Here is a 15,717-nt window from a genome sequence, read left to right as displayed (position 1 = left end):
TGCCTGGAATTGGCAGTGAGCCCTCCCTGCCCTTGTCTTGATCCACAAGGCCCTTGGTGATCTTTTTGCCATCCATCTCACTGGGGCCTCCACTGTCCTAAGGAGAGTGGGAGTGGATAGGGGGGTGAGCAAGAATCTGCATGTTGCTTTGTTGCTGACTGGGCCTGAACCACGACACAGTCATTAAGAAAGGTTCTAAGAGTATCTAGCAAGCTAAAATTTGACATCTGTTCTAGGTGAATTAGTACATATTGTAATAAGAGAGAATTATGTCTACCTGATAAATATTATTCAATCAGCGAGTTAACAAAGCTCTAAGTTCTTTGAAGAGGTCAGTAATATGTGGGTGAGGGTCATCTGACTAATACAGTCAACTTGGATTTCAAAAAGACAGGACTTTTTATCAAGTGTTTTAGGAAAACCAAGCAACACAAGAATGTCATTTGCATCAGAAGGAAGGTGTTAAAATGGATGAGATTTAAAAGACATGAACAGAAGGTAGACTGTCACTGGATGGAAGTAAATGGTCGGTTCTTGCATGAGAAGGAGATCACTAGTGAAATTCCATATAGTGTCTATCTTGGCACCTGTACTATTCAATATATGTTCAAATGAGCTGGAGAAGGAAAGTGATCAGCAAAGTGACAAAGTTTTGCTGATGATAGAAGGTTATGGAAAGTAGTAAGGATAAGGGAGACTGCATAGCTTGCAGAAGGTTTGACTGGAAAATCAAACAACAGGTGCAATTTGGTGTAGATAGTTGTTAAGTGATACATTGTCCTGGTTTTGCCCAGCCAGCAATGAAGCACCACAACAGTCTCTTTCTCGGTGCTCCCCGTTCACCTCCACCCTCATTAGGATGGCAGAGGCCCCAGCAAAATGGGAGGAAAAAAGATAACCAAGGTTGTTATGGATTGAGACAAGGGCAGGGAGGGCTCACTGCCAGTTATGGTTCCAGGCAAAACAGACTCCAGTACTCAGAGTGGAAAGTAAGAACAGTTTCTTCTACTACCTAGAAGAAACAGAACAGAACAAAAGGAAAAAGAGAGCAGGATGATGAGAAAATTACAATCAGCACTTTTAAGATCTCCCTCCCTGATCCCTCCTTTCTTCCCAGGCTCAGCTCACTGCTCCCAGTATCTCTACCTCCTCCACCTCAACGGCTCAGGGGGGCAGGGAATGGGGGATGTGGTCAGTCTCTCACAGATGGGCTCTGCCACTTTTGTCTTCTCAGATGAGGATGACTCCTGGCATTCTTCCCCTGCTCCAACATGGGGTTCCTCCTCCACAGTCCTTAACGAACTTCTTTGGTGTGGGTTGTTCCCAGCATCTGTGGCTTCTTCCAATACAGGGTCCTTCAAATGGGGGATAGTCTTTAACAAACTTCTCTTGCATGGGTTCTTCCCCACAGTTGCAGCTTCTGCAGATACAGGGTCACTCCCATGGGACACAGCCTCCTCTGGGCATAATTTTAACAAACTTCTTTGGTGTGGGTTCTTCCCCACAGCTACTGTTTCTGTGAATATGGGGTCCCTCACAAGTGACACAGCCTCCTCTGGCCATCATCACTGCTCCTGATGCGGAGTCTGTAACAAAATGAGTCACTGCCCCTGATGCAGGGCCTTTAACGAAGTGCAAACATATTGCTGCTTCACCAGTCCTCTCCACAAGATGCAGGGGAGTCTCTGCTACAGCACACCTCCTCCTTTCTTCCCTCACTGACCTTGGAGTCCACATGGTTGTTTCTCTTCCCACTCCTTGCACCACCACTAGCCGGAAAAGAAGGAAGGGCAGAAAAAAAAGAAACAGGAAGAAGCCTCCTCTTCCGGCTTCTTTAAAAGTGATTGTGGAGATGTCTGATTAGCTCAGCCCCAGAAGTGGGTCTGGCTCAGAGCTGGGGAGACTTTCGAGCAACTTCTCAAGAACAAGACCTTTGAATTATGGTAGAGAATTCCATAAAAATATCACTTAGCAGTAGTTGAAGAAAAAAATCCAGAAAGTATCATTATGTTTACTGTTCAAGTCCATATGCTACTGTAAAAAACCCCAAGATTTACACACTTGAATATGTCCTGCAGTTCTTGTCCATTTATCTTGGACAAGACATACTAGAACGGATAAGTATTCAGAAATTACAAGGATGATCAGAGGTATAGTGTGGCTTCTATTGCAACATGCAAAGAATTCCATCTAGTGAAGGATCTTCTTTTGGAAAAACATTACATAGGAGAAATGTAAGAAGAGGTCTGCAGAACAGAGATCTGGAGAGAAGTGGGGTGGGATTGGCTTTTCACTGTCTCTTCTAATATAAACATAAGGGTTATCAGAAGAAGGTAGTAAGAGCTTCATTCAGAACAAACCAGAGGAACCAGTTCTTCATGCAGCCTGTGTAGAGCTGTGGTACTTCTCAGATGACTTTCTGGATCAAGGAGTTTATAGACATGCAAGAAGAGACTGGAAAAAAAACCTTGGAAGAGATACTATAGAGTCTCCTAACTGGAAAACATTTGAAGGCTGGGAGGCAAAGTATGCTTACCCTGTTCTCATTTTTCCTGGGTGTCCAGTTTCCACTTCCATGGTTACTGTAGGAGATAGAGCTCTGTGCTAGGTGGATGTGTGGTCTGAACCAACGTATCAGTTCATACGTAACCTTCTCATTGTACACTAAAGTCAGAATTACATAAATGAAGGTATTAACAACTTCAATACATCTATAGCTTTCAAGCTCCCTAAATAACAGTAATGTTATGAAAAGTTAGGACCAGAAGGAGCCTTAAGAAGTCACCTAATCCGTTGCCTTGTTCCGTGGCAAAATCAATTACATTTGTGTCCTTACTGACAAATTTGTCCAACCTGTTCCTAAAGCTTTCAATGTTGGAGAATCAACAACCTCCATATCTATTTAAAGGCTCACTATTCATATTATGAGAAGGATTTTTTTACCCACTATCTAACTGGAATCTAATCAACTGTTGTTTGCAGTAAACCATTAGTTAACTGTAAGCCTGAGTTAAGGTGAGAGACATCCTAGAGTTCTGATGAATGTTGTCTAGTAACTTCAGTGACTCTGACAACAGCCTGAATGCACACTTGTTTTTTCATGTAGCTAGTAGTTACTGTTTTTTGTATTTTGGTTAATATGACCAAGCATGAACATGGATTTTTTTGTTTGCTTTTTAGGGATTTTCATGTTGTTTTATATCTTATCTCTTGAGTGTTTTCTGGCTTCAGGTAAACTTGCCCCGAGCCTATCTTTCTTAGCCTATCGTGTTTTGACTTTACATTAGCAAAGGCTATTTGAAAGGTGTGTCTACAGCAAAAGTGGGACAAACTGAAAAACAATGTGTGCTGTTTTCTTTCCTATAAGGTCTAATTTCTCAGTTTGCCAGTAATTTATTGAACTATATATATTTGAGATTAAATGTTTGAGCTGTCTTAAGTGATGATACCCAGTTCACATAAACTCCACTTCTTGCAGATGATCATTAATTGCATTCCTCGTTTTCCAGGTACCTGACTTGAGAAGAGTGTTCTGCCTAGCAGAAATGCTAAGTACCTACAGATTCAACTGAAGTGTATGTGCGCTGCTCTTATAAAACGCAGCTCAAATGAGGCATTTTAACAAAACCTTTTAAGCTTAATTTCTTTGCTTCAGTTTCCAGTCTCTAACATGAGTAAGAGCACTGTACTCTCACTTGCATTGAACTGTGAAAATCAGTTTATTGGTACATGTGAAACACACAGGAGCAGTAGTGGTGGCCATTCTGAGGAAAGGAATGTCTGTGAACAGGGTTTCAATTAGTCAGTAGACATGAGGTGAAATGTAGAATGAAAAGGAAGAAAAAAATAATTGAATAGCTGTTCACTGGTGATCACTGACAAGTCTGTGTACAGACTGAAGCAAAAGTCCTGAGGAAAAATAGTGTGTAAGAGTGTATTTGAAGACTTCATCATACTATGGATTGCACAAGGAAGCCAAACAGAGATTGCACAAGCACTTTGATTTTGGTGGTTTTAAAGTTGACTGCAACCTTAGTGATGTACTTTAAATATAGGTTTTTAAATGTATGCTATATACCTGTATATTTGTAGATTATAAACTATAGCAGTTTCAGTGAAACAGTGGTGGTGTCAGTCAGCACATTGGTGCAAGGAGGAAAATGCAGTGTTTCTCTGACTTGAAGACTGAACTTTTAAATATCTTACAAAAAAAATCAGCACTGTGGAAAATGACCCTTTATTTGTTTCCCTGTAAGTTAAAAACTTATGAAAATGGCACTTTTTTGAATGTTAAACTTGATTGTTTATGCTAAGGATTTCAGAACAGTCTTCAGTCTCCCATATGAAATAGGATGAATGATAGTTTTCAATAGGTTCAAAGTCTCTTCTGGCTCAGAAAATTCAAAGTGATCATGTTCACTCTGAACATCTTACAAATGGCTGACACCGAAACAGCAATTGGAAAAAAAAAAAAGAAAGAAAATTCCTCCAGCTGCTTCTTCATCACAGAAGCTGGCATTTGTTTTTACTGATGAAGGATTTTTTTGTTTGTTGCCCTTTAAATTAATGCTGAATGGAAATGGGGCAGTTTTTACTGAGAAGCAGTGGGCTACTCAGTATAAGAATGGCTAAAGAAACTTAAGTTCCTTCCTGTATATTTCTAGTGTAAGCTGCAAGGAATCCCCCCCAAAGCATCTCTGGGATTTTTCCTACTGTCCTTTCTTCTGTCTCTCTCCCTGCCGCCTCCGCCTCCCTGGCTCCTCCAATACAACCTTCTTATTCTCTTGAGAACAGTGTGACTGATCAAAGACTTAGATAGGACCTGTGCCTGAACTACAATTTTCCTTTTCCCCCTTCAGGCTCTCTACTACTTCACTCCATGGATATCTCCTACAGCTGTTAGCTCCAGAACCAAAATAACAGAAAGACATACTGCAATATATCAGGATTAATTATCTTAGTTTTGCTTCCTAAACTAGGATACATTTCAGTACCATTCATCTGCCAGGATGGTGCATGGGTTACAAGGCCAATTCATGGCATTCACTTATTTTTTAATGTTCTTGATGTGACCTATCTGTAATTTTGTATTCCTTTCCCATATTTTTGCACCCCTGATTCAGCAGAGTAATAAGGGGAGAGTGTGTCTCAATCCATGTGCCTGTCCTGCTGTATAATACCTTGCTGAATGGGAGCCTTCAGTGTTGTTCGGAACTGGGAAGGTTTTGGAAAAAGTCTGACTTGGATTCCCCATGTTCTCCAACTTGAAATGTGTAGGCTGGAAATCCTGTAGCTCTGATTTTTGCAATCGTAACTCACTGATTTTGTTGCTTTCCATTCCTATCTCCATTGGTTTGTTTTTCTGCTCTTTTGAAGCCTTTGTGACTTTTTCCTTATCCAGAGCAACTTTGTTTGCTCCAGCCTCAGCTCATCCCTTGAAGAATTTTTACAGCTCTGGATGCTGTGATCACCATCGCTTGTGGCCACCCCAGCTGTCGTGAGAATTTTTGCTGTGCTGTAGTTGGATTTCACAGACACATAGATGCAGGTTGTGAGGCTTTTTTTGGTTTCAGCCAACCCGCAACTATATGGCTTTATTTTAGCTGCTCTCCAGATGACATCATTATTCTTTTTTGACGACAAATGTTTTGGGCAACATGCACTTAAATAGCCAGTAGTAGTAACTGCAGTCCATCTGATTTGCTCAGTTAGCACTCTGTCCAAGAGAACCTTCAGCAGAAAACTTCTGAATTCCTTTTCACTGTGTAAGAAAGATGCTTCTTACAGACCCAAAAAGCATGTGTTTAGCTGGTTTTCAAAGTTATCTTCAGTGAACACACTGTGTAGTTGACTCTAGGTTCACCTCCCATGTCTGTGTAACAATTTCATCCATCAATTTAGACGTAAATGACTTAATTACAGTAGGAGCTTTCAGAAAGGTTTCTACCCAGGCAGCCACTCTGAAGGCTAATCTGTTGCCCAAGATGGTTTGAAACTTGCTGCCACAACGATTGCAGTTTCCAACCTGACGCAGTGCCGGGAACAAGAGTGGTGTTTCTAATGGAGTGGGATTCATGTTTATCCTCATGGTGACATTCTTAACGTTGCCTATCTACTGGCTAACCCCCTAGCTCTGCAGACAAAAGGAAAGTGGTTTCAGTATGTTGCTCTGCAAAGACATATTTTCTATATTATTTATGGAGCTCCTCCCACTAATATGACTAGCTAGATTATCTGTAAGGCTGTACTTGTTCTGAAACCACTATTGATTAAATGCTGAGATGAAATGTTTTTTTTAGAAGCTGTCATTGGAACATGCTTAGGCTGCACTTGCTGTCAGCTTAACAGTCATGTTTCTGTGTCTTCCTCTAAATTCCTCTCCCAGCTGGGCTCTTTCATATCTTAGCGTTAAAATAGATTCTTCCTAATTAGACAGATCTCTGTCATGGTAATCATCTTGAGAACGTATGCTGTATTTTCATACTGTGTATCTTTTCACAGATAGGGCCTGTACTTTATAATTTTTCAAAATCGTAACTCACTGAATAGATCCTTTACCAAGCAATCATCTCCTGGAACTAGTAATTAGCGTCCTGTCAGCTGATACCGGTAGGCATTAGTGTTCAACTGCTGGCATCAGCAAGTTCATCTTACATCACTTAGAATTCTGATATATTTGATTCTTTGGAAATTCCAGTTGTAAAGATAGTTGTGCGTGAGCCTGGTGGGGAGGGAGGCACACACACACAGCAGTGTAACAAAAAGGGTATAGCGCAAATATACACACTTGTGCATGCAAAGTAAATTATTATGTGAGAGGTGAGCGTGCGTTAATGCCATTGCCATATGTGTAAGTGCACACATCTGTCTGGAGTGAGTCTGATCACAGAACAGAGTTGTTTAGTCAAGGGTGTGAAGAACATCTGTTTTAATGACAACAACCAGTAGCAGAGCAATGCTGAGATTTCTCTATTTCTTGCATTGCCCAGGCTATAATGATGGGGTCTTCCCCAGTTTTATTTACTCAGACTGAGTGGCTTAGTAGAAGTGTTGTCCTTCACAAAAAAAAAAAAAAAACAAAAAAACCAACACTCAAAACAAAACAAATTCCCAAAATAGATCGTTTTGGCCTTAGTTTTTCAGGAGCTGGTAACTCTTTGTGTAAGTATCCTTAAAATAAAAATGACACAAAAATGAACTGTGAAATCTTACCTCTATTAGGTTATTTTTCAATTGCCATTCAATACTTGGCTGTAAAAGAAAACTCTCCCATCAGGTGAAAATTTTTAGTTAGCTCCTAGGTGCTGGATGACAGCTGGAAAATAACAGTTTTTATGAAATGCTGATTCTATTGATCGTTCTTAGGTACAAGGGATAGTGCTTTATCTTGTAAAAGCTTGTATTATAGAATAATGCAAGTATCACCACTGTTGCTGCTAAAATGAGTGGGGAAATGGGTGGATACGTATATCAGCTTTGTATTAACCTCAGCCTATTAAAAATATATTTTGATCAGAAACAACCATCTTTAGAATATATTCAGGTGGGGTTTTTTTTCCAGAAAACTAGTCACTAGTTTGCAAAAGTTCTAACTACAAAACTTTGTTACTCAAATCACCATCCCTGGGCTGTGCAGCCTGTCAGAACCAAGGTGTACGTAGCTGAGGGATGAAAAATTCCTAAATTTTTAATAGGCTGGAATTTAATTCTCTACCAATCCAGCATGCACTTTAAAAAAAGCACGTGTGCTGCATAAGTGATATGTTAAAATATGCTTGTGTGACTCCATAAAGTTTGAAAAATGGTATTTATCCTAGCCATAGGAGAAGACGACAACTGCTGTAAAATGCACCAAAAAGCAGTTGGTAGAAAACCAAACCACTGCTTTCACATGTGTTTTTTATTCCCTTTCTATCTTGTTGTGGACTTGAGTGCTCTGTGGATCTGCATGTGCTGTGGAGCATGACTGGCAGGGGCCAGGCTGCCAGGGGCACTGCACGGGAACCCAAAAAAGTACTTTTTCAAAGTTAAACCTAATTCACATCTGTCTCTGCTTCTGGCCTGATGACACTTTCCAGTTCAATTAAAAACCAACCAACAAAACACTCCCTCTCATTTAACAAGAAACCCCCATCTTCTTTCCCCCCCTTCCCCCCAGTTCTTACATTCAACTTTTTTGTATATATTCTCATAGAGACAAATAATACTGTTGTCTTGTGACATCAGATAAACAGTTACTAGAGAACTTAAGACTTGTCACCTGGCTCCAAATTAAGAGATATACTGATTTTTGTAAATGAGGCAGGATTTAAAGTTTCCTCTTGCTCTTAGGCTGCTTCTGAGCAGAGCTCTAATTTTTCCCTGCTCATTTTGTGATCTTGAAGAACAATAAGTAGCTGTACTTCAGTTCTCAAAAATGATACAAAACTTTTAAGGGGAATGGGAGAGACAAGCTCGTAAGTTTAGTCCCAATGCAGGGAAAGAAGTAAGTACTAATTCTATTTGTCTCCTATTCTTTTCCATGTCAACCTAGTCACGAGCAGTTGGAATAGGAATGAAATTAAGCCCAAATTTCGTATTGATGAGTACTTAAAGAAGACAAAGGCAGCTCTTTACCACTGTGAGTAGCTTAGAAATAGTATCCTATGCTAATCTGCAGTGGCAGAAATGAAGATGGTTTAAATCAGATCTCATGACTAATGTATGAGTTCCCAATTTTCTTTATTTCTAGCTGCATGCTAGAGAACAAGGGTGTCTCTCCGAGATAATTCTGGGTTATATAGGTATATTGAAAATAAATAAATAAATAAATAAATTAGAGTGCAATAGCTTGTGGTCCTAGTTAGAAAATAACAATTAAAATTGTGTGGGCAACAGCTTTGTCTGCAAAATGGTTTAAAACTCGGTTCCCGAGATGTTGTGCTTGATCCATTAATCACTCGCGCTGGCTATGGAGGCAGCCACTGCTCGCTTGGAAAAATGTTCCTGCCCAACGTGTCATGTTTCTGCTCTTGTTTAAAATAGAAAGTTCAGCCCCGTGTCTGGGAGGCGCAGGGCTCCGCGCTGCCTTTGCATTCATTATGCAACAGTTGACACCGAAGGGGAACGCGGCGCACGGTGCAGCCTCGCGGCGCCCCGGCCGCCCGCTCGCTCCCGGCGCTGCCTTCCGCCGCTCCTCGCGCAGGAGCCGGCGCTCAGGACGGCCGCTGCTCTCCCCCCGCCTCCCGCCCGCCTTCCCCCCCGACCCCGAGCGCCCGCCGCGCCCCGCCGCAGCGCGCAGCAGCCGTCGGGCCCGCCGCCGCGGCCGCTCTCTCCGCCGTCCGGCTGAGGCAGCCGGCTGCCCCCGCGCAGAGGGCGGCGCGGCGCGGGGAGCCCCGGGGGGCGGCCCAATCTCCGCCCCGCCGTGCCCGCGGGCACTCCGCGCCGCTGCCGGGCGTGAGCGCAGCGGCGGGCGCCGGGCGGGGGGGGGAAGCGCCATGTCCGCTCCTGCTGGGCGGCGTCCGTGCCGGGTTTTGCACCTTGTCCCCGGGTCTGCCTCACGGCCTGGAGGAGCTGCCGCCGCTGCTGCTGCTGCCGCTGCTGCTGCTGCGGTGTTTACTGAGCGCTCCTGTCCTGATATCACTCCGCTGGCATGGAGGAGGAGGAGGTGGAGGAGGAGAGCATTTGATCATTGTGATGGTGGCAGGAGGAGCAGCAGCAAGCAAAGCAGAGCAAAGCGTTAGGCTGTATCAGCTCGGCGTTTTGCAAAGACTTCAGAGCTCTACTTTTTCTTTTTCTTTTCTTTTTTCTTTCTTTTTTTTTTTTCTCCTCCAGCTCAGCCCGGATTGTTCATGTGTTTACTTCCCCCAGCCCGAGGATTTGCTATTTAGGTTCCTGTTGAAATGCAGCCGAGCAGCCAAAGTACTTTGCGAACACGGTGCGGCATAAACACCCAAACTTTTTTCTAGAAGGAAAATACAATCAGAAAGCGGCTTGGCCTGTCTTTTGATGCCGGGGAGTGTGAGTGAGTGTGCCGTGTGTGCCCAGCGTGTGCCTCTGTGTGGATGTGGGTGTGCGAACGTGCGTGTGAACGGCTGCGTGTGTCTGCGTGTGTACATGTGGAGAGGAGAGTGTGTTTCTCCATGGGGAGAGAAGGATTTTGGGAAAATCTCCGGAAATCTCATGTAATCTATTTTGAATTAATGGATTATAAAAAAGAAAAAGGAGGAAAGGAACTGGTCTGATATCTCCTGGAGTTTGCTACCCGAATTGCTGCTGCTTAGTTTGTTGTGCTGCTTTTTTGTGTGTGAGTGTGTGTGTGTGTTTGCTGGTTGTGATGCTGGTGATAACCTTTTAGCACCTTCTCTCTTTATCCCCCTCCCTCTCTCTTTTTAATGTTTTGGAGCTTCTCGAGAGGGATTGGCTAGGGGGAAAGAGAAACATTTGCTTGGGATTGCCGTTTCCCTGATACATGGTGGTGCCCCCTCCCCCCCCTCGGTTCTCTAGAAAGTATCCCATCAGGACCCCGGAGGAGACTGTGTGTGTGTGAAGGGTAGGATAAAAAAGTTCTTCCAAAATAGTGTGCACGGGGAAGAGGATGGGGGATTTTGCAGCCCCCGCTGCCGCCGCGAATGGCAGCAGCCTCTGCATCAACAATAACCTGAACAGCAGCCTCAGCGGGGCCGGCGGGGCCGGTATCGGGGCTAACAGCACTCCCCACGGTCTTTCTGCCGCCGCTCCCGGTAACAATAACGCGAACAGCGGCGGCATTCCCAAGCACAGCACGGTGGTGGAGCGGCTGAGGCAGCGCATCGAAGGCTGCCGGCGGCACCATGTCAACTGCGAGAGCAGGTACCAGCAAGCCCAGGCGGAGCAGCTGGAGCTGGAGCGCAGGGACACTGTGAGCCTCTACCAGCGGACCCTGGAGCAGAGGGCCAAGAAAACCGGCACCGGCGGCAACAAGCAGCAGCATCCGAGCAAACAGCAGCAAGATGCCGAGCCTGCCGCGGCGGAGCAGAGGAACCACACTCTGATCATGGTAAGGGGATGCTGGCCGCTCCGAGGCTCCCGCCGGGGTGAGCTGGAGGTCGCCCCCGTTGTTTTCCGGGGCTCGGGTACACGGGGCTCAGCTCAACTTTGATGGTGGGTAGGCGAGCGCGGGGGGGGGGGGAGGGGTGCGCCTGCCATCTGGCTTCGCAACTTCTCACGGGCACAGACGAAGTGGAGGGGAAACTGGCAAACTTTTCCCCCGTCTCTCTCAGAAGGGAATTGCTGCCCCGAGGGAACTGGGAAGGAGCGATGCCGGCCGTTCGCCGTGGGCTGCTGAAATCCTAAGGAGGGTTTTATGTGTGTGCATGCGTGGTTCGCGACGGCTTTTCCTTGAGAGGGGCATGTGCAGGGGGGAAGAGGCTACACGTCTGTGTGCCTCGGCTGAGCTGCCTTTTTAAATCCCGCCGCGGAGGAAGGTGGAAGTTGGCCCCGCAGGCTGGGAGGAAAAGTTGGGCCGGTTTCTCGGCCGCGCTGCCCCGGCGTGTAGGAGCCTGGCTCCCCACGCGAGCTGAATCGCTTCCTAAACTTTCCTTGGGTTTTAAGGAGCTTAGAGAGGCGCGGGGGGAGAAGGGGGCGGGAGCTGAGAAGGTAGGAGCGTAGCGGCAAGTAAGAAGCGGAGTTTCTCACTCCCAGGCTTCACCGATGATGAATAATAAAAGGAGGTGCGGGGAGACCCGGGCCCCGCGCTCCCTCTGAGCCTTATTTATAGCGAGTCGCGGCCGCCAGTCGTTCCGGTGGGGTGGCGACGGCGGCGGCGGGGCAGCTCGGTCGGCGCGTTCGTTCTCGTCCGGTGGGGGCAAAGCGGGCGACTCCGCTGCTGGTGAAAGGCTTGGGTGTCCTGACGTGTCCCACCGAGGCGGGGTTGCCTGGCGCTCGGAACGGAGGGGGGGGGACGACACAGGTACAGGGCAAGCTGGGTCTACGCTCTGCCGGGCGCACAATGGGCGGTGGAGGGCGGCGAGGAGGAGGAGGAGGGAGGGGAGGTGCGATAGCAGCATGTGGTTTACAAGCCTCGCACGTCCCTCCCTCTCGCCCTCCCCTGCTGCGTGGGGTGGCGCGGCTGTGCGGGAGAGTCCGGCGGGGCGGCAGCTGCTGTGGGCCCCCGCAGGGGGGGAGGGGGCGTCTCCGTGACAAAGCGGAGGGGAGGCGACCGTCCCTCGGTGGCTCTTCCCCTCGGCCCCCGTATGTGAAAGGAGGGAGCAGTATGTTTATCTTGGGCTGCACAGAGCCTGTCCTCCCCTGGCCGCGCTGCCGGCTCCTCCCCTGCGCGACGCCGCGCACTCCGGCGGACAGCACCCTTCCCCTCTGCCCCCCACCATCATACCGGGCGCTTTGTCTGGGCCTCCCCCCGGCCCCGCTTTGTCACGGAGGGCGAGGAGGTGGGGAAGCGCCTTCGCCGCGGCAAACAAAAGCTTAGCGCTGAGCGCAGCCCTCGCCTCCCGCCCCGCTGCCGAGGAGCGCGGCACACGCCTCCTCTTCGCCGGAGAGCGGCCGCGGCAGCCCGGCTCATCTCCTGGGCAGGAGAAGCCCGCCGGGAGGGGAAGGAGCGGGGCCAGCGGGCATGAGTGGGGGGGGGAACGCCGGCAGGAGCCACACAAAGTGGCGGGGGGAAGCGGGGAATTGTGTGTGTTGCATCCCAAACAGGAAGCACGAAAACCTCACTGACATCTTGTTGCCTTCCCGGTACCAGGAAACCAGGAAGGCACAACCATGTTTCTCTTCCTCCTCGCGCCTTTTCGCAAGACCGAGGCTTTTAAAGACACGCTGGTGCTACCAGCGGCGATTTCCCTTGGCTTACAGCTGCTGCCAGGGCAGTGACCGAGTCACTCGTCCAACTCCATAAGCAGACAACATCTTTCGTCAGCCAAACTGTCCTCGAATCACTTCACACATCCCGTGTTGTTTCCACAAGATAGAGGACAGGGGCCGAAGGCTCGGGGGACCTGAGAATTGCCTCATTCAGGGGAGCACTGTGATGTGCTGTGTAGATATCCAGCTCCAGACCAGCTCCTCTGCTTCTAGGCCCTTGCTAGTGGTAGCTTGTCTTTGACCCACAGCGTTAAAGGGCAGGACTTTTAGTCGAGTAGCCCGTTTGTTGGCCTTCCTTGGAAGGTCTAGGACAGATACAGAAAGCCATGCTATAATGTTAAAGTTGTGCAAACAAAGTAACAAAAGGAGGAAGTGCAGTTGCAGCTCTCACTATTATTAATTTGTGTCGGCTTGGAACGCTTGAAGACCTGAGAGCAGCCTTATTAAAAGCTGTGGAATTCATTCTGACTTTTTTGTGTGTGTGTGCTGCAGTCTGCATGCTATTTTAATCTACTCTGCATTACGATTTTCATCTTAAAAAAAGAAATTTAATACTTTCTGAAAAAATGATCCATTTCATCAACTTTTTTAAGAGAAGGTACTCAAATGTTGCCAAAAATTTGGAAACATTATCTGCTTCGTTTCACTTGTAGGATGTTGACTAGGATTTTCTTCCAATGTCTAAAAATGTTAAGAAACATTCATGGATCTGTGAACGTAATGCTTAAAAGCTGAAAAATTGCCCCCTTTAAAGCAATTGGAGAGTATTTTCTTTGAGACATTTGTGCTTTTTATGGCACACAACAATCCCCAAACTTCTTAATTTCTTGCAGTCATAACAGTTTGGTAAGTTTCATTGTGTATGTGCGTAGTGATTTTTATTTACCAAAACAATTCAACTTTATTTAATATTTTCTTCTGGCATGAGAAAACAGTAAACTACATTTTTGGGTTTTCTATCTTTCTTTATTCTCTAATAAACTCCAGCTGAGAGGTTTACAATAGTAAAGCTACTGCTTTACTCTTCCCACAAAATAGTTATTAATTTCTTCTCTCAGATTATTAAACTGCACAATTTAGAAAAGAGGCAGTCAGGATTAAATGACAACAAATACAATGAGGATAGGAAGAAATACTGATTCTATTTTTTTTTTTTTAATCAGGGCAAATCAAAGGAAAGCATTGTCAGTGTGTCTGTGTGTGTGAGATGCTGAGAAGGAAAGGGAGGTGTGTCCTGGTCCAGGCAGCAGATCACACAACAAACTGTCCCAGAAGCTGGTGGTGATACATGTGCTGAGGTGCTCTTCACCAAGCTGGGCAAAAAAAACCCCTCACCAAAACCAGGAAGATAATTAAAGACACATGCTCTGATTTTCTTCATTTGATGGAGTACAAACTGTCCAGTCTGTACAGTGCTCCTTGTTGCCACCCCTGTAGTTTACGCCCTCACTCCAAGAGTTCATGAAAGGGATTATGCAGTTTCCACTGTTTAGGACTGTGTGTTGACTGACAAGCTGTTATCAGTGGGAGCCTTTTTGAAAAAAGAGATCTAGGAGCATAGGCTTGGCTATATTTCATGAATTGCTGGTCTGCTCTGAACTTGTGTCATATTACAGACCAAGTTTTCACTTGGTGAATTTTGAAATGTCTGGATTTAGCCTCTTCTATTTGAGGAGAACAGTGAGTTTCAGAACTGGTTTGCTTCCATATGGGCATCGATTGAGACGTGCACAAAAAATAGAATTGTTTAGAAAGGTCCAAAGTTGTTTTCCATGCCTTTGGGCTGGATTATTAGAGTGCTCTACCAGCTTGGTTTTCAGTGGAAGCATTGGGAAAATTTGCAGCTCATCCAAAACTCTGCTGCTCATCTTCATACTGGTTCCAGGAATTATCAACACATTGTTTCAGTTCTTTGGTTCTTCATGAACTAATCTGCTTCTTGTTTCCTCCTTTAAGTGCAAGCGTCTTCTGCCTCTGCATCCATGTAACTGTGTGGGGTTCAGAGATTTTGTGTATGTATACACTACATGCAGCATTTATAATGTATGTCAAGTATATAATTGAAACCCAAGTATATCATGAATAATCAAGTATATAATAGTCAGATATTAAACATTGCAAGCTATATCACCTCATCAGTGATGCTACTTTTCTTATTGTGCATTTTTTGTCTTACTCTTTTTAATTGAATTAAACGCTACATCTGTAATTACCATATCAACCTTCTAATGCACATTTATTTGCATCTGAGCCCTACTGTGAAGTATAAAGGGACTGGAGCTACTATTCAAAAGCTCTTGAAGACTTTTCTTATTTATCATCCCTATGGGTTTGACAGCTACTGTCATGCTGACCATTTCTAACACAAAAACCAGTCCTTAGGAAACTGGGTTTTAAACAACTTAAACATAAAATGTTATTTAGATCACAGAAATTAGTGATGGAAGTCAAATGACCTATTAGGTAATTTTTTCTGTTCCCCTGCCAAAGCACACTATGTCAATTCAGAATTAGTTTAAAGTTAGAGAAAACACGTCTGGCAAGTACAGAATTTTCCAATACTGCATTTTACCCATTCTGAGCTAATGCACTGCCCCATGGAAGTGAATGGTCACATTGCCCTTCTACCTGAGAGAAAGGAGATGGACAGGTCAGTCCTTTCAGCTTGCTTTGCGTGGGGACAGAATGACATGTTCAGAATGACATAAATCTGGTTATATCTCTCTCTTCAGATATTCCACCACAGAAAAGTAGTTCCCTTGCCCCTCCTAGTATCTTCTTTTTTGTTGAAAAAGGTATCTAGAGTGAAAGGTGTAACTTCTTAACTGGTCTTAGTGATTCATGGATAATCAATGAGACTGAGTGCCAAAGAATGCTGTC

The 15,717-nt window shown here is 45.5% G+C and overlaps 1 protein-coding gene across 1 annotated transcript in view; it reads left to right on the top strand.

The window, feature by feature from the left end:
- The first annotated feature begins 9,535 nt into the window (after window positions 1–9,535).
- The window catches only part of MAML3 (mastermind like transcriptional coactivator 3), a 255,308-nt gene continuing 249,126 nt past the window's right edge, over window positions 9,536–15,717 (top strand). The window contains exon 1 of the mRNA XM_061994019.1: window positions 9,536–11,017. Coding sequence (XP_061850003.1) covers window positions 10,577–11,017 — 441 coding nt within the window. The 5' untranslated portion in view covers window positions 9,536–10,576. The remainder of the gene's footprint in view (window positions 11,018–15,717) is intronic.

The sequence above is a fragment of the Colius striatus genome, chromosome 3 (genome assembly GCF_028858725.1).
Source record: "Colius striatus isolate bColStr4 chromosome 3, bColStr4.1.hap1, whole genome shotgun sequence".
NCBI classification, from domain to species: domain Eukaryota; kingdom Metazoa; phylum Chordata; class Aves; order Coliiformes; family Coliidae; genus Colius; species Colius striatus.
Note: the sequence above shows the minus strand (reverse complement) of the source record. Positions and strands in the feature narration are given on the sequence as shown.